The 18,838-nt window shown below is 46.7% G+C and overlaps 1 protein-coding gene across 8 annotated transcripts in view; it reads right to left on the reverse strand.

Moving 5' to 3' along the window:
• Window positions 1–10,734: 10,734 nt before the first annotated feature.
• cplane1 (ciliogenesis and planar polarity effector 1) overlaps window positions 10,735–18,838 on the reverse strand; it is a 306,978-nt gene continuing 298,874 nt past the window's right edge. For 7 of the 8 annotated variants that reach the window (XM_068029092.1, XM_068029085.1, XM_068029087.1 and 4 more), the window contains one exon: window positions 10,735–11,323. In XM_068029092.1, the coding sequence (XP_067885193.1) occupies window positions 11,201–11,323 (123 nt within the window). In that variant the 3' untranslated portion in view covers window positions 10,735–11,200. The remainder of the gene's footprint in view (window positions 11,324–18,838) is intronic. The other variant, XM_068029089.1, reaches the window with a different exon arrangement.

Genomic DNA, 18,838 nt, shown 5'->3' on the forward strand with positions numbered 1-18,838 from the left:
GGTTTGCATCCCAGGTTGCTAAAGGAAGTGGGGCTGGAGATAGCAGAACGACATACCATAATTTTTCAATCTTCCCTACATATGGGGGAGGTGCCAGAGGATTGGTGAGTGGTTAGTTTACCATTAGTGGTGGGTAAGGTTTTAGAAAGAACAATCATGGAAAAAATCAACACACACTTGGAGAGGTTTGAGTTAATTAAGGAGAGCCAGCATGGATTTGTAAAATGCAGATCATGCTTGACAAATCAAATTGAATTTTTTGTTGAAGTAACAGGGAAGGTTGATGAAGGGAAAGCAATGGATGTTGTTTATTTAGGTTTTAAGAAAGCATTTGCCAAAGTACCACATAAAAGGCTGGTTACCAAAATTGAGACTCATGGAATAGGAGGGTCAGTGTCAGCTTGGATAGAAAATTGGCTTAAGGACAGAAAACAGTGAATCATGGTAAATGGTTATTTTTCATACTGGAGGATGGTAGACGGTGGTGTTCCCCAGGGATCAGTGCCAGGAGCTCTGCTTTTTTTGATCTATATAAATGACTTGGATATTGGAATGGAGAGTAACATTTCAATATTTTCAGATGATACCAAACTTGGAGGAGTGGCAAACAGTGAGGATGATACCAATCGCTTACAACAAGACATAGATAGACTAACAGAATGGACCAGAGTGGCAATAGAATTTAATAAGGAGCAGTATGTGGGGGTTGGTTAGCTCAGTTGGCTTGAGTGTGATGCAGAAATTGCCAACAACACAGGTTCAATCCCTGTACTGACTGTGGTAGTTCACGGAGACCTGCTTCCTTGCCTTGCTCCACACTTGTGGAGTGGTGTCCCTCAAACTATATATTACCAACAGTCTTTCTCCAATAGAGAGATGGCTGTGGTCCTTTGAGACTATGGCTACAACAACAAGAGAAGTGTGAGGTGATGCATTTTGCAGAAGGAATAGGAAGAGGCAATATAGACTTAATGGCACAGTTCTAAAGAGTGTGCAGGAACAGAGGGACCTGGGGGTGCATGTGCATCGATCTTTGAAGGTGGCAGGACATATTGAGAGAGCAGTTAGCAAAGCGTATAGGATCTTGGGCTTCATAAATGGAAGTATTGAGTACAAAAGCAGGGAGGTTATGCTGAACCTTTATAAAGTTCTGGTTAGGTCTCAACTAGAGTATTGCATCCAGTTCTGGTCACCACACTTTAGGAAGGATGTGAGGGTCCTTGAGAGGGTGCAGAAGAAATTTACTAGAATGATTCCAGGGATGAGGGATTTTAGTTAGAAGGTTAGATTGGAGAATCTGGGGTTGTTCTACTTGGAGCAAAGGAGATTGAGGGGAGATTTGATAGAAGTGTACAAGAGTATGACAGATTTAGATAAGGTAGACAAAGAAAAACTGTTCCCATTAGATAATGGTACAATGAATAGAGGACACAAACTAAAGGTTTTGGCAAGTGATGCGGGGGGCGTGGGGAATAAGAGGAAGAACATTTTTACAGAGTGATAATGATTTCAAAAGGAAGTTGGGCTGACTGGATTCCTCTAGAGAGCTGGCAGGGACTTGATGGGCAGAATGGCCTCCTCTGTGCTGTACTCACTGTATGACTTCCTCCTCATCCTGACTGCAGCCTTTGACAGGATTTACCACACCATCCTCCTGTAACGCCTCTCCACCATTGTCTGCTCTCACCTGGTTCCATTCTTATTCCTCTTATGGTAGCCATGGTATCATCTGCAATAGTTTATCTTCCCATTTCTGCACCATTATCTCTGGTGTCACCGAGGATCTATCTTTGGCCCTCTCATATTTTTCATCTACATGCTGACCCTCAGTGACATCATCTGAAAGCAGTTAGTTTTCACATGGAGATTGATGACACCCACCTCGAACTTACCACCTCCTCACTCAGCCCTCCATGGTCTCGAAGACTGGATGAGCAGAAATTTCCTCCAATTAAATATTGGGAAGACCAAAGCCATTTTCTTTGGTCTCTGTGATGAATTCCGTTCCCTAGCCACCACCTCCATCCTGCTCCCTGACAACTAAGGCTAAACCAGACTGTTCACAACCTTGGTGTCTTATTTGACCGAGATGAGCTTCCAACCACATATCTGTGGTATCACCAAGCCTGTCCATTTCCACCTCAATAACATTGCCCAACTCTGCCCCTGTCTTAGCTCAACTGTTGCTGAAACCCCCACCTCTGTTTTTGTTGCCTCTTGACTTAATTATTCCAGCACACTCCTGGTCGGTCTCCCATATTCTACTCTCTGCAAACTTCAGTTCATCCAAAACTCTGCTGCCCATGTCTTTCATCTGTTCATCTTACACCCCTGTGCTTGTTGACATACATTGGCTTCCAGTTATGTAATGCCTCAATTTTAAAATTTTGCTCTTTGTTTTCAAGTCCTTCCTTAGCCTCACCACTCCCCATCTCTAACCTTCTCCAGCCCCACAACGCTCCAAGAGATCGGTGCTCATATAATTCTGGCCTCTTGAGCATCCCCGATTTTAATCAATGCACTGTTGGTGGCTGCACCTTCAGTTGCCTAAGCCCTGAGCTCAGGAATTCCCTCCCTTGACCTTTTCGCCTCACTCTCCTCAAAGAATCACAGAATAATACAGCGCAGAAGAGGCCCTTCGGCCCATCGAGTCTGCACCAATGCATTAAAGACACCTGACCTGTCTACCTAATCCCATTTGCCAGCACTTGGCCCATAGCCTTGAACGTTATGATGTGCCAAGCGCTCATCCAGGTACTTTTTAAAGGATGTGAGGCAACCCGCCTCAACCACCCTCCCGGGCAGTGCATTCCAGACCATCACCACCCTCTGGGTAAAAGAGTTCTTCCTCAAATCCCCCTTAAACCTCCTGTTCCTCACCTTAAACTTGTGTCCCCTCGTAACTGACCCTTCAACTAAGGGGAACAGCTGCTCCCTATCCACCCTGTCCATGCCCCTCATAATCTTGTACACCTCGATCAGATCAACCCTCAGTCTTCTCTGCTCCAGCGAAAACAACCCAAGCCTATCTAACCTCTCTTCATAGCTTAAATGTTCCATCCCAGGCACTATCCTGGTGAATCGCCTCTGCACCCCCTCCAGTGCAATCACATCCTTCCTATTATGTGGCGACCAGAATTGCACACAGTACTCCAGCTGTGGCCTTACCAAAGTTCCACACAACTCCAACATGACCTCCCTGCTTTTGTAATCTGGGCCTCGATTGATAAAGGCAAGTGTCCCATATGCCTTTTTCACCACCCTATTAACCTGCCCTTCTGCCTTCAGAGATTTAGACACTCTGTATAACCTATCTTTTTTGACCAAGCTTTTGGTCATCTGCCCCAATAGCTCATGTGGCTCAATGTTAAGGTGTGTTTGATAATCCTCCTGTAAAGTTAAAGGTGCTATATAAATACAAGTTGCTATTGCTAAAAAGATTGGATTGGCTGGGGTTGTTCTCCTTGGAACAGAGAGGCTGAGGGGAGATTTGATTGAAATGTACAAAATTTTGAGGGGCCTGGATAGAGTGGAGGTGAAGGGTCTATTCACCTTAGCAGAGAGATCACTGACTAGGAGGCATAGATTTAAAGTGATTGGTAGAAAAATTAGAGGGGAGATGAGGAAAATGTTTTCAACCAGAGGGTGGTGATGGTCTGGAACTGATTGCCTGAAAGGGTAGTCGAGGCAGAAACCCTCAACCCATTCAAATGGGGTCTGGATTTGCACCTCAAATGCTGTAATCTGCAGGGGTACGGACCAAATGCTGAAAGGTGGGATTAGAATGGGTGGATCGTTTTTCGGGCAGCAGAGACATGATGGGCCAAGTGGCCTCTTTCTGTGCCTTAAACTTTCTATGATTCTTTTCTTTGAAATAGGAAAGTGGGTCGTAAGAGTTTGAGGGCTTATCAGCGTCAAAGAGGGCGATTTATACTTAAAGACACAAGAGTTAATGAGTACTTTGTTTTGATGTTTACTAAGGAAGAGGATACTAACAAAACATCAGTCGAAATGGAGATGGTAGAGGTAATGGTTGGGGTGAAAATTGAGAGGCAGGAGATACTGGAAAGACTGTCTATGCTTAGAGTGAATAAGTCACCTGGCCCAGCTGGTTTGCATCCCAGGTTGCTAAAGGAAGTGGGGCTGGAGATAGCAGAACGACATACCATAATTTTTCAATCTTCCCTACATATGGGGGAGGTGCCAGAGGATTGGTGAGTGGTTAGTTTACCATTAGTGGTGGGTAAGGTTTTAGAAAGAACAATCATGGAAAAAATCAACACACACTTGGAGAGGTTTGAGTTAATTAAGGAGAGCCAGCATGGATTTGTAAAATGCAGATCATGCTTGACAAATCAAATTGAATTTTTTGTTGAAGTAACAGGGAAGGTTGATGAAGGGAAAGCAATGGATGTTGTTTATTTAGGTTTTAAGAAAGCATTTGCCAAAGTACCACATAAAAGGCTGGTTACCAAAATTGAGACTCATGGAATAGGAGGGTCAGTGTCAGCTTGGATAGAAAATTGGCTTAAGGACAGAAAACAGTGAATCATGGTAAATGGTTATTTTTCATACTGGAGGATGGTAGACGGTGGTGTTCCCCAGGGATCAGTGCCAGGAGCGCTGCTTTTTTTGATCTATATAAATGACTTGGATATTGGAATGGAGAGTAACATTTCAATATTTTCAGATGATACCAAACTTGGAGGAGTGGCAAACAGTGAGGATGATACCAATCGCTTACAACAAGACATAGATAGACTAACAGAATGGACCAGAGTGGCAATAGAATTTAATAAGGAGCAGTATGTGGGGGTTGGTTAGCTCAGTTGGCTTGAGTGTGATGCAGAAATTGCCAACAACACAGGTTCAATCCCTGTACTGACTGTGGTAGTTCACGGAGACCTGCTTCCTTGCCTTGCTCCACACTTGTGGAGTGGTGTCCCTCAAACTATATATTACCAACAGTCTTTCTCCAATAGAGAGATGGCTGTGGTCCTTTGAGACTATGGCTACAACAACAAGAGAAGTGTGAGGTGATGCATTTTGCAGAAGGAATAGGAAGAGGCAATATAGACTTAATGGCACAGTTCTAAAGAGTGTGCAGGAACAGAGGGACCTGGGGGTGCATGTGCATCGATCTTTGAAGGTGGCAGGACATATTGAGAGAGCAGTTAGCAAAGCGTATAGGATCTTGGGCTTCATAAATGGAAGTATTGAGTACAAAAGCAGGGAGGTTATGCTGAACCTTTATAAAGTTCTGGTTAGGTCTCAACTAGAGTATTGCATCCAGTTCTGGTCACCACACTTTAGGAAGGATGTGAGGGTCCTTGAGAGGGTGCAGAAGAAATTTACTAGAATGATTCCAGGGATGAGGGATTTTAGTTAGAAGGTTAGATTGGAGAATCTGGGGTTGTTCTACTTGGAGCAAAGGAGATTGAGGGGAGATTTGATAGAAGTGTACAAGAGTATGACAGATTTAGATAAGGTAGACAAAGAAAAACTGTTCCCATTAGATAATGGTACAATGAATAGAGGACACAAACTAAAGGTTTTGGCAAGTGATGCGGGGGGCGTGGGGAATAAGAGGAAGAACATTTTTACAGAGTGATAATGATTTCAAAAGGAAGTTGGGCTGACTGGATTCCTCTAGAGAGCTGGCAGGGACTTGATGGGCGGAATGGCCTCCTCTGTGCTGTACTCACTGTATGACTTCCTCCTCATCCTGACTGCAGCCTTTGACAGGATTTACCACACCATCCTCCTGTAACGCCTCTCCACCATTGTCTGCTCTCACCTGGTTCCATTCTTATTCCTCTTATGGTAGCCATGGTATCATCTGCAATAGTTTATCTTCCCATTTCTGCACCATTATCTCTGGTGTCACCGAGGATCTATCTTTGGCCCTCTCATATTTTTCATCTACATGCTGACCCTCAGTGACATCATCTGAAAGCAGTTAGTTTTCACATGGAGATTGATGACACCCACCTCGAACTTACCACCTCCTCACTCAGCCCTCCATGGTCTCGAAGACTGGATGAGCAGAAATTTCCTCCAATTAAATATTGGGAAGACCAAAGCCATTTTCTTTGGTCTCTGTGATGAATTCCGTTCCCTAGCCACCACCTCCATCCTGCTCCCTGACAACTAAGGCTAAACCAGACTGTTCACAACCTTGGTGTCTTATTTGACCGAGATGAGCTTCCAACCACATATCTGTGGTATCACCAAGCCTGTCCATTTCCACCTCAATAACATTGCCCAACTCTGCCCCTGTCTTAGCTCAACTGTTGCTGAAACCCCCACCTCTGTTTTTGTTGCCTCTTGACTTAATTATTCCAGCACACTCCTGGTCGGTCTCCCATATTCTACTCTCTGCAAACTTCAGTTCATCCAAAACTCTGCTGCCCATGTCTTTCATCTGTTCATCTTACACCCCTGTGCTTGTTGACATACATTGGCTTCCAGTTATGTAATGCCTCAATTTTAAAATTTTGCTCTTTGTTTTCAAGTCCTTCCTTAGCCTCACCACTCCCCATCTCTAACCTTCTCCAGCCCCACAACGCTCCAAGAGATCGGTGCTCATATAATTCTGGCCTCTTGAGCATCCCCGATTTTAATCAATGCACTGTTGGTGGCTGCACCTTCAGTTGCCTAAGCCCTGAGCTCAGGAATTCCCTCCCTTGACCTTTTCGCCTCACTCTCCTCAAAGAATCACAGAATAATACAGCGCAGAAGAGGCCCTTCGGCCCATCGAGTCTGCACCAATGCATTAAAGACACCTGACCTGTCTACCTAATCCCATTTGCCAGCACTTGGCCCATAGCCTTGAACGTTATGATGTGCCAAACGCTCATCCAGGTACTTTTTAAAGGATGTGAGGCAACCCGCCTCAACCACCCTCCCGGGCAGTGCATTCCAGACCATCACCACCCTCTGGGTAAAAGAGTTCTTCCTCAAATCCCCCTTAAACCTCCTGCTCCTCACCTTAAACTTGTGTCCCCTCGTAACTGACCCTTCAACTAAGGGGAACAGCTGCTCCCTATCCACCCTGTCCATGCCCCTCATAATCTTGTACACCTCGATCAGATCACCCCTCAGTCTTCTCTGCTCCAGCGAAAACAACCCAAGCCTATCCAACCTCTCTTCATAGCTTAAATGTTCCATCCCAGGCACTATCCTGGTGAATCGCCTCTGCACCCCCTCCAGTGCAATCACATCCTTCCTATTATGTGGCGACCAGAATTGCACACAGTACTCCAGCTGTGGCCTTACCAAAGTTCCACACAACTCCAACATGACCTCCCTGCTTTTGTAATCTGGGCCTCGATTGATAAAGGCAAGTGTCCCATATGCCTTTTTCACCACCCTATTAACCTGCCCTTCTGCCTTCAGAGATTTAGACACTCTGTATAACCTATCTTTTTTGACCAAGCTTTTGGTCATCTGCCCCAATAGCTCATGTGGCTCAATGTTAAGGTGTGTTTGATAATCCTCCTGTAAAGTTAAAGGTGCTATATAAATACAAGTTGTTATTGCTAAATGTGTATCTATTTACATTGATATGTCTCATATGCTATATATGTATGATTTTAGGTTAGAATCCCACTATTGTTTTACTGTTTATGCACCAGATTTTAAAAATAGAATTCAGATCCTTTAAAAAAAGAGATGCTGGAAATACTCAGCAGGTCTGGCAGTATCTGTGGAGTGAGAAACAGAGTTAACGTTTCAGGTCAGTGACCCTTCATCAGAACTGGTAGATATTAGAAATGTAAAAGCTTTTAAGCAAATAAAGCCAGGGTGGGGCAAGAGATACCAAAAGAGGTGTTGATAGGACAAGGTCACAGAGAATAGACGTTCACTGAGGAAGATGTGGCTGTGAAAACGAGTTTTGGTAGACACTTTATCAAACACCAGGAGGGAAACAGAAAGCAATGAAGGTGAACAAGGTAAAAGAGACAAACGGAAATCCCATCGTAGAGAACAGCAGAACTTCTTCAAGGTAGGCATTCCTGGAAGAGAAGTGGTAGTGAATTAAACACAGAAGTAAAAGCAAAATACTGCAGATGCTGGAAATCTGAAATTTAAACAAGAAATGCTGGAAATACTCAGCAGGTCTGGTAGCACCTGTTTAGAGAGAAACAGAGTTAACATCTACCTTGAAGAGGTTCTGCTCTTCTTGCTGCCAGGTTTTTCATTTGCCTCTTTTACCTTGTTCACCTTCATTGCTTTCCATCTCCCTCCTGTTGTTTGATAAAGTGTCTACCAAAACTCCTTTTCACAGCCACATCTCCTTCCTCTGTGACCTTGTCCTATCAACACCTGGATGCATTTTGGGAGAACTAACAAGGCAAGGGAATATACAACAGATGGTAGGACCCTCGGAAGTACAGATGGTCAGAGGGACCTTGGTGTACTTGTCCATTGATCACTGAAGGCAGCACCACAGGTAGGAAAGTGGTTTGGAAGGCATATGGGATACTTGCCTTTATTAGCCGAGGCATAGAATATAAGAGCAGGGAGGTTATGATGGAGCTGAATAAAACACTAGTTAGGCCACAGCTGGAGTACTGTGTACAGTTCTGGTCACCACACTATAGGAAGGATGTGATTGCAATGGAGAGGGTGCAGAGGAGATTCACCAGGATGTTGCCTGGGCTGAAGCATTTCAGCTATGAAGAGAGACTGGATAGGCTAGGGTTGTTTTCCTTAGAGCAGAGAAGGTTGTGGGGGGGGGGGGGGGGGGGTGGTGGGGGGGCCCTGATTGAGGTATACAAAATTATGAGGGGCATTGATAGGATAGGTAGGAAGAAACTTTTCCCCTTAGAAGAGGGGTCAATAACCATGGGGCATAGATTTAAGGTAAGGGGCACAAGGTTTAGAGGGGATTTGAGGGAAAAAAAATTTCACCCAGAGGCTGGTTAGAATCTGGAACACACTGCCTGAAGGGGTGGTAGAGGAAGGAACCCTCACAACATTTAAGAAGTATTTAGATCAGCACTTGAAACGCCATAGCATACAAGGCTATGGGCCAAGTGCTGGAAAATGGGATTAGAATAGATAGGTGCTTGATGGCCAGCACAGATGAGATGGGCCAAAGGGCCTGTTTCTGTGCTGTATAACTCTATGACCTTCGCTTCGGTTATCTCTTGCCCCACCCCTGCTTTATTTACTTAAAACCTGTTACATTTCCTCATATTTGCGAGTTCTGATGAAGGGTCAGTGACCTGAAACGTTAACTCTGTTTCTCTCTCCCCAGATGCTGCCAGACCTGCTGAGGATTTCCAGCATTTCTTGTTTTTATTTCAGTATTTTATTTTTATTTCAGATCGTTTTAATGTTGGTATCCAGTTAGTTTTAATGTTATCCTCTTCGATTCATTTAATTATCCCTTTTTAAAAATATATTTACTTATTTACTGTCACACCTTGGTTTAAATTACTTAGTACCTCCTTGTCCTCCTCACCCAATTCCTGTTACCACTCTGTTCAGCAGATTTGCGACTCCTTAGGTACTGAAGCAGTCTGTGTAGAAATGCAGCAAGACCTGGACAACATCCAGGCATGGGCTGATAAGTGGCAAGTAACATTTGCGCCACACAAGTGTCAGGCAATGACCATCTCCAACAAGAGAGAATCTAAACATCTTGGCATAATGTTCAAAGGCATTACCATCGCTGAATCCCGCACAATCAACATCCTAGGGGCTACCATTGACCAGAAACTGAACTGGAGTAGCCATATAAATACCGTGGCTACAAGAGCAGGTCAGAGGCTAGAAATTCTGTGGTGAGTAACTCACCTCCTGACTCCCCAAAGCCTCTCCATCATCTACAAGGCACAAGTCAGGAGTGTGATGGAATACTCTCCACTTGCCTGGATGGGTGCAGCTCCAACAACACTCAAGAAGCTCAACACCATCCAGGACAAAGCAGCCTGCTTGATTGGCACTCCATCTACAAACATTCACTCCCTCCACCACTGATGCACAGTGGCAGCAGTGTGTACCATCTACAAGATGCACTGCAGCAACGCACCAAGGCTCCTTCTACAGCACCTTCCAAACCCACAACCTCTACCAACTAGGAGGGCAAAGGCAGAAAATGCATGGGAACACCACCAACTGCAAGTTCCCCTCCAAGTCACACACCATCCTGACTTGGAACTATATCACCGTTCCTTCACTGTCGCTGGGTCAAAATCCTGGAACTCCCTTCCTAACAGCACTGTGGGTGTACCTACCCCACAAGGACTGCAGCGGTTCAGGAAGGCAGCTCACCACCATCTTCTCAAGGGCAATTAGGGATGGGGAATCAATGCTGGTCTGGCCAGTGACGTCCACATTACATGAATGAATAATAAAAAAAATCACCCATCTCTCACCAAGCTCTGTGCTTTTACAGATATCCCTCTAATATTCAGAATCAAACACCCAGCCACAATAACTAATGCCCAAAGATAATGAGACTGAAGATAATGATGCACGGTGATAAAGAGAGTCATATGGGAGAGAATCAGCCTTGATGGGTTGAATGGCCTCTTCTCATGTTCTGTATTTGTACATCAGATGGGTAAGCTCATTGGATACTTCTTTGCTGGGAGAGATCTCAATGACCATGTAAACTCTCTTCTGCAACAGCAGTATCTCTGTGATTCACAGCCAAACAGGCACCAGTGCTGGTGATGGTAACAACGTGCAGTTACATACGGTGTTAAATGTGATTCCCAGTGGAATGTAAAACTTTATTTAAAAATGAAACAGTCACTTTATTCAGGGTAAGGGTCCCATACAAACAGAGTAAAAATTGTACAAATAAATATTTCTCAGGTTGCAGTCAAATTCAGATTAATAGTGCCCTAGATAGGAGTAATATCAGAAATAGAGATTGAAATTCCATTCATTTAAATGCCAGACCCCAAATATATATACAGTGGGCTGTAGAACCGGGACCTGGTCCTGTGGAGTGAACAGTACCCAACACCCAGCCCAAGTGACATTTGTGCTTATTCAGGTTCAGGATCACTCACTGTGGAACTGTACAGTCATTGTTTATTCAGGGTAAGAGTCACACACTGTAACTGTACACTGTTACTTTGACTGCTCCTTCACTGGAGCTTGCCCATACTCAGTCACACTAATATGAGACTGGGGTTTGGATGGTGTACAATGATGTTAAGGCTGAGTGTTTCCCTCTTCATGGATGCTCCAAACTGGCTATCATTTTGTTTACCGCATTCCAGTCCAGATTACTGAGGATACTGCTGGTGCTGTCAGACTGAATATCAGATAGCTCTGAATCTACCCCATCAGCCTTGGCCTGGGTGGAAAAAAAAATAGAAATGAGTGAGTGCAAACTACTGTATTCTGAAAGTGCTTCCCTTTTTTGTTAAATATGAGTTCTCAAAAATATTGAAAGTGTGGAAATGGATTCATTTTGGAAGACTGAAGATTTCATAGATGCTGGACTTTGCTTTTTTGTTGAAAGTTCACTGAAAGGACACAGAAGTCTTGTATGAAAACAACACTTACTGGATATCACATGCCTAAAGTTCAATAAACAACAGAAACCTTGGTGACTTGGGGGATGTTTACAGAGAAGTGACATGTCAAGATTTATGAGGGTCAGGAGGTGATTTTGCTTCTGAGATATTGTTTTGGTTCAGTTGCAGTGTGGACAGTGTTGAAAAACAGTTGGCTTTGTAGCCTGCTGAAAAGAAACCCCCAGCTCATGTTTCCTGCACCTCCAAGAGACCCTGACAAATCCAGTGTGTCAGCTACTCTTTCTTAGAATCACAGAACTGTTACAGTGCAGATGGAGGTCATTTGGCCCATTGTGTCTGCACTGGCTCTCCGGAAGAGCAATTCCCTCAGTTCCATTCCCCTGCCTTCTCCCCATAACCCTGCACATTCTTCCTTTTCATATAACTGTCTAATTTCCTTTTCAATGCTTCAATTGAACCTGCCTCCACCACGTTCTCAGGCAATGCATTCCAGACCTTAACCACTCGCTGTGTGAAAAAGTTTTTCCTCATGTCACTTTTGCTTCTCTTACCAAATACTTTAAATCTGTGCCCTCTCGTTCTCGATTCTCTCTCTCGAGTGGGAACAGTTTCTCTCTATCTACTCTGTCCAGACCCCTCATGATTTTGAATACCTCTATCAAATCACCTCTCAGCCTTCTCTTCTCCAAGGAAATCAGTCCTAACTTCTCCAATCTTTTAGTTTAGACATACAGCACTGAAACAGGCCCTTCGGCCCACCAAGTCTGTGCCGACCATCAACCACCCATTTATACTAATCCTACACTAATCCCATATTCCTACCACATCCCCACCTGTCCCTATATTTCCCTACCACCTACCTATACTGGGGGCAATTTATAATGGCCAATTTACCTACCAACCTGCAAGTCTTTTGGCTGTGGGAGGAAACCGGAGCACCCGGAGAAAACCCACGCAGACACAGGGAGAACTTGCAAACTCCACACAGGCAGTACCCAGAATTGAACCTGGGTCGCTGGAGCTGTGAGGCTGCGGTGCTAACCACTGCGCCGCCCCCATAACTGAAATTCCTCATCCCTGGAACCATTCTCGTGAATCTTTTCTGTACTCACTCCAATGGTCTCACCTCTTTCCTAAAGTGCGGTGCCCAGAACTAGACGCAATACTCCAGCTGAGGCCGAACTAGTGTCTTATACAAGTTCAACATAACTTCCTTGCTCTTCTACTCTACTCCCCTATTAATAAAGCCCAGGATACTGTATTCTTTATTGACTGTTCTCTCAACCTGTCCTGCTACCTTCAATGACTTATGCATATATACACCCAGGTACCTCTACTCCTGCACTCCCTGTAGAATTGTACCCTTTATTCTATATTGTCTCTCCATGTTCTTCCTACCAAAATGACTCACTTCACATTTTTCTGCATTGAACTTCATCTGCCACCTGTCTACCCATTCCACCAACTTGTCTATGTCCTTTTGAAGTTCTATACTATCCTCCTCACAGTTCACAATACCTCCAAGTTTCTCTACCTCTTTGAAAAAACACTACGAATCCAGAGTGTGATTACTGAAACCCGATACCACATTTCTCCTGGAAAGACTACCAGCCTAATTCTCAACATCTCCAGAACGAAACGCTTCTGTAAAGATCTTAGTGACCCGTCTCTGTATTACCCAGACGCCAGACCAAAAGGGACAACTGACATCCTTACATATCTTCTCATTTTTTTTTCAAGAATTAGCAAGTATTTGGCCAAAGTTTTTTTTTTGTTGTAAAAGGCCTTGCCGAGAGAATTTATTTTTTTCAGTGTGTGTGTGGGTTATTTAAAAAGGGAACATTCATATTTCATACTGTGTGTTTATGCTTTGCTTCATTACTGGTTAGTCTTGTTTTCTAATAAACTGATGATTTTATTGTTTATTAAAGAAACCTAGTTGGTGTATTTTAGTCTGGGATAAAGTGTAAAGTATATGATTGACCGCATCGGTAACTGGGTAAACACTGAAATATATGTTGTGACCTGTGGAGAAGTGGAATCAGAGAAGACATCGCTCTCCTCCCACCTTGGTCATAACAACAGTTACACAGTCTCACCTGTCAAGCATAGCCTGATCACAAGAACACAAGAAATAGGAGAAGTAGACCATTCGGCCCATCGAGCCTGCTCCGCCATTCAATACGATCATGGCTGACCTTGGGCTTCAATTCCACTTTCCTGCCCACTCCCCATATCCTTCGATTCCCTGAGAGACCAAAAATCTGTCTATCCCAGCCTTAAATATGGTCAATGATGGAAGATCCACAACCCTCTGGTGTAGAGAATTCCAAAGATTCACAACCCTTTGAGTGAAGTAATTTCTCCTCATCTCAGTCCTGAATGATTGACCCCTTATCCTGAGACTGTGTCCCCACATTCTAGATTCCCCGACCAGCGGAAACAATCTCTTGGCTTCTACCTCATCAAGCCCTTTCAGAATCTCAACTAGATCGCCTCTTATGCTTCTAAATTTCAGATCTAACCTACTCCTCTCCAGGCCCATGGCCTCCTACCCCTCCAGGCTCCCAACCTCGCCCCATCACAGCCAGCTCCATCCTCTCCTGGCCTTGCCCACATGACCCAGTCCCACTCACACTTCCAGAGCACGCCCACATGACCCAACTCCACCCACACCTCCAGAGCACGCCCACATGACAGCCCTACCCACACCTCCAGAGCACACCCACATGATCCAGCCCCACCCACACCTCCAGAGCACGCCCACATGACAGCCCTACCCACACCTCCAGAGCACACCCACATGACCCAGCCCCACCCACACCTCCAGAGCACGCCCACATGACAGCCCTACCCACACCTCCAGAGCACGCCCACATGACCCAGCCCCACCCACACCTCCAGAGCACACCCACATGACCCAACCTCACCCACACCTCCAGAGCACATCCACATGACACAACCCCACCCACACTTCCAGAGCAAACCCACATGATCCAGCCCCACCCACATTTCCAGAGCACACCCACATGACCCAACCACACCTACACTTCCAGAGCACACCCACGTGACCCAGCCTCACCCACACTTCCAGAGCACACCCACATGACCCAGTCATCATCCACACTTCCAGAGCATGCCCACGTGACCCAGCCTCACCCACACTTCCAGAGCACGCCCACGTGACCCAACCCCACCCACACCTCCAGAGCACACCCACGTGACCCAGCCCCACCCACACTTCCAGAGCACACCCACATGACCCAGCCCCACCCACACCTCCAGAGCACACCATGACCCAGCCCCACCCACACCTCCAGAGCACACCCACGTGACCCAGCCCCACCCACACCTCCAGAGCACACCCACGTGACCCAGCCCCACCCACACTTCCAGAGCACACCCACGTGACCCAGCCTCACCCACACTTCCAGAGCACACCCACATGACCCAGCCCCACCCACACCTCCAGAGCACGCCATGACCCAGCCCCACCCACACCTCCAGAGCACACCCACATGACCCAGCCCCACCCAAACCTCCAGAGCACACCCACATGGCCCAGCCCCACCCACACCTCCAGAGCACACCATGGCCCAGCCCCACCTACACCTGCAGAGCACACCCACATGACCCAGGCCCACCTACACCTCCAGAGCACGCCCACGTGACCCAGCCCCACCCACACCGCCACAGCACACTCACATGACCCAGCCCCACCCACACCTCCAGAGCACACCATGGCCCAGCCCCACCCACACCTCCAGAGCACACCCACATGGCCCAGCCCCACCCACACCTCCAGAGCACGCCCACATGACAGCCCCACCAACACCTCCAGAGCACACCATAACCCAACCCCACCCACACCTCCAGAGCACACCCACATGACCCAAACCCACCCACACTTCCAGAGCACACCCACACCTCCAGAGCACGCCCACATGATCCGGGCCCACCTACACCTGCACAGCACGCCCACGTGACCCAGCCCCACCCACACCTGCACAGCACACCCACATGACCCAGCCCCACCCACACCTCCACAGCACACCCACATGACCCAGCCCCACCCACACCTCCAGAGCACACCCACATGACCCAGCCCCACCCACACCTCCACAGCACACCCACATGACCCAGCCCCACCCACACCTCCAGAGCACACCCACATAACCCAGCCCCACCCACACCTCCAGAGCACACCCACATGACCCAGCCCCACCCACACCTCCAGAGCACACCCACATGGCCCAAACCCACCCACACGACCCAGCCCCACCCACACCTCCAGAGCACAACCACATGACCCAGCCCCACCCACACCTCCAGAGCACACCCACATGACCCAGCCCCACCCGCTCCTGCAGAGCATGCCATGACCCAGCCCCACCTACACCTGCACAGCACACCCACATGGCCCAGCCCCAACTGCACCTGCAGAGCACGCTATGAACCAGCTCCACCCACACCTCCAGAGCACGCCCACATGACCCAGCCCCACCCACACCTGCACCGCACACCCACATGACCAGCCCCACCCACATCTCTAGAGTCGCCCACAAGGCCCAGCTGCACCCACACTTCACCTGCACCGAGTGTGAAGAAGGGAGCTTGGTAAGTGACTGAATTTTAATGGTTAATCTCTAAAGACTAGTTTTTGTTTTGTTTTGATTACATCGAGCAAATAATTGAAATTCCTGTTTCAATTAAGAGGCAAGTTAGGTTTCTTGCAGTTTTAAGCTGCGGTATACAAACACTCAGAATAGCTGTAGTGAGTTAATTAGGTAGTTAGCTTAAACTAGTTTCTGAGCTGCAGCAGAGGTCTAGTAGAGCTGACACAGCATTGTTTTCAGAGTATAAATTCAGGGGACTCTCAGTGCTGCTTGTCTACATTGAGTGCTGCTGGACGGCACAGAGTTTGAAGGGGGAGTTTTGTAATGGAGGGAGTTCGGGAAGGAGGGGAACTATAAATTAAGAAAAAAAAATTTGAGTGCATAAAGTGAGAGTTTGGTGCGTGAGGGAGGGGCTCCTTTCTTGCTTTCTTCTACCTTCTTTCAGCCTCCAGTAGCTGTCTCATTCTTCAGTCAGGGGACGAAGTTGATTGGTGAGTAACTGGTAAGTTATTTTACTTCTCATTGTAATACAAAGTTTTTAAAGTTATGTTATGGCAGGTCAGCTTGGCCAAGTGGAATGTACGTCCTGCGGCATGTGGGAAGTCATGGACGCACCATGTGTCCGAGATGAACACAACTGCAGGAAGTGTCACTAACTGCAGAAGCTTGAGCTCTGGGTTTCAGAACTCGAGCAGTGGCTGGAGTCACTGTTGTGCATCTGTGAGGCAGATGACTATGTGGATAGCACGTTTAGGGAGCTGATCACACCACAGGTTAGGAGCATGCAGGCGGAGAGGGAATGGGTGACTGCCAGGCAGTCTAAGAGAACCAGGCAGGCAGTGTAGCTGTTCCCCGAGTCTAACTTGCTTGCTAATCGATTTTCCATTTTGGGGACTGGTGACAGCGATGGTTCCCCGGGGAAGTGCAGCCACAGCAAAGTCCATGGCACCATGGGCAGCTCAGCTGCACAAGAGGGGAAGAAGAAGAGTGGAAGAACAACTGAGATAGGGGATCGATAGTCAGTGGATCAGACAGGCATTTCTGTGGCAGTAAAGATAACTCCAGGATGGTGTGTTGTCTCCCTGGTGCCTGGGTAAAGAATGCCACAGAGCAGCTGCAGGACATCCTTCTGGGGGAGGATGACCAGCCAGAGGTCATGGTCCACATTGGTATCAATGACATAGGCATGAAGAGGGATGAGGTCCCGAAAGTAGATTTTAGGGAGTTAGGAAACAAATTAAAAAGCAGAACCTCCAAAGCAGTAATCTCAGGATTACTCCCACTGCCACGTGTGAGTGAGCATAGGAATAGGAGGATTGATCGACTGAACAAGTGGCTGAAAATTGGTGCAGGAGGGACTTGTACAAGATGAACGGGCTACACTTAACAGGACTGGAATGAACATCCTCGCAGGGAGATTTGTCTGTGCTTTTGGGGAGGGTTTAAACTGGCGTGTCAGGGGGATGGAACCTGAGGCGTAGCTCAAATTGGAAGGAAGTAAAGCTGGTAACAGGAAGTAGAAAAGTAACAAGTGACATTAGAAGGCGAGTATCAACTAGGCTTAGAATTTAGAACATTACAGCGCAGTACAGGCCCTTCGGCCCTCGATGTTGCGCCGACCTGTGAAACCATCTGACCTACACTATTCCATTTTCATCCATATGTCTATCCAATGACCACTTAAATGCCCTTAAAGTTGGTGAGTCTACTACTGTTGCAGGCAGGGCGTTCCACGCCCCTACTACTCTCTGAGTAAAGAAACTACCTCTGACATCTGTCCTATATCTATCACCCCTCAACTTAAAGCTCTGTCCCCTCGTGTTTGCCATCACCATCCGAGGAAAAAGACTCTCACTATCCACCCTATCTAACCCTCTGATTATCTTATATGTCTCTATTAAGTCACCTCTCCTCCTCCTTCTCTCTAACGAAAACAACCTCAAGTCCCTCAGCCTTTCCTCGTAAGACCTTCCCTCCATACCAGGCAACATCCTAGTAAATCTCCTCTGCACCCTTTCCAAAGCTTCCACATCCTTCCTATAATGCGGTGACCAGAACTGCACGCAATACTCAAGGTGCGGCCTCACCAGAGTTTTGTACAGCTGCAGCATGACCTCGTGGCTCCGAAACTCGATCCCCCTACTAATAAAAGCTAACACACCATATGCCTTCTTAACAGCCCTATTAACCTGGGTGGCAACTTTCAGGGATTTATGTACCTGGACACCAAGATCTCTCTGCTCATCTACACTACCAAGAATCTTCCCATTAGCCCAGTATTCTGCGTTCCTGTTACTCCTTCCAAAGTGAATCACCTCACACTTTTCCGCATTAAACTCCATTTGCCATCTCTCAGCCCAGCTCTGCAGCCTATCTATGTCCCTCTGTACCCTAAAACATCCTTCGGCACTATCTACAACTCCACCGACCTTAGTGTCATCCGCAAATTTACTAACCCACCCTTCTACACCCTCTTCCAGGTCATTTATAAAAATGACAAACAGCAGTGGCCCCAAAACAGATCCTTGCGGTACACCACTAGTAACTAAACTCCAGGATGAACATTTGCCATCAACCACCTCCCTCTGTCTTCTTTCAGCTAGCCAATTTCTGATCCAAAGCTCTAAATCACCTTCAACCTCATACTTCCGTATTTTCTGCAATAGCCTACCGTGGGGAACCTTATCAAACGCCTTACTGAAATCCATATACACC

This window comes from Heterodontus francisci, chromosome 4 (assembly GCF_036365525.1).
Source record: "Heterodontus francisci isolate sHetFra1 chromosome 4, sHetFra1.hap1, whole genome shotgun sequence".
NCBI classification, from domain to species: domain Eukaryota; kingdom Metazoa; phylum Chordata; class Chondrichthyes; order Heterodontiformes; family Heterodontidae; genus Heterodontus; species Heterodontus francisci.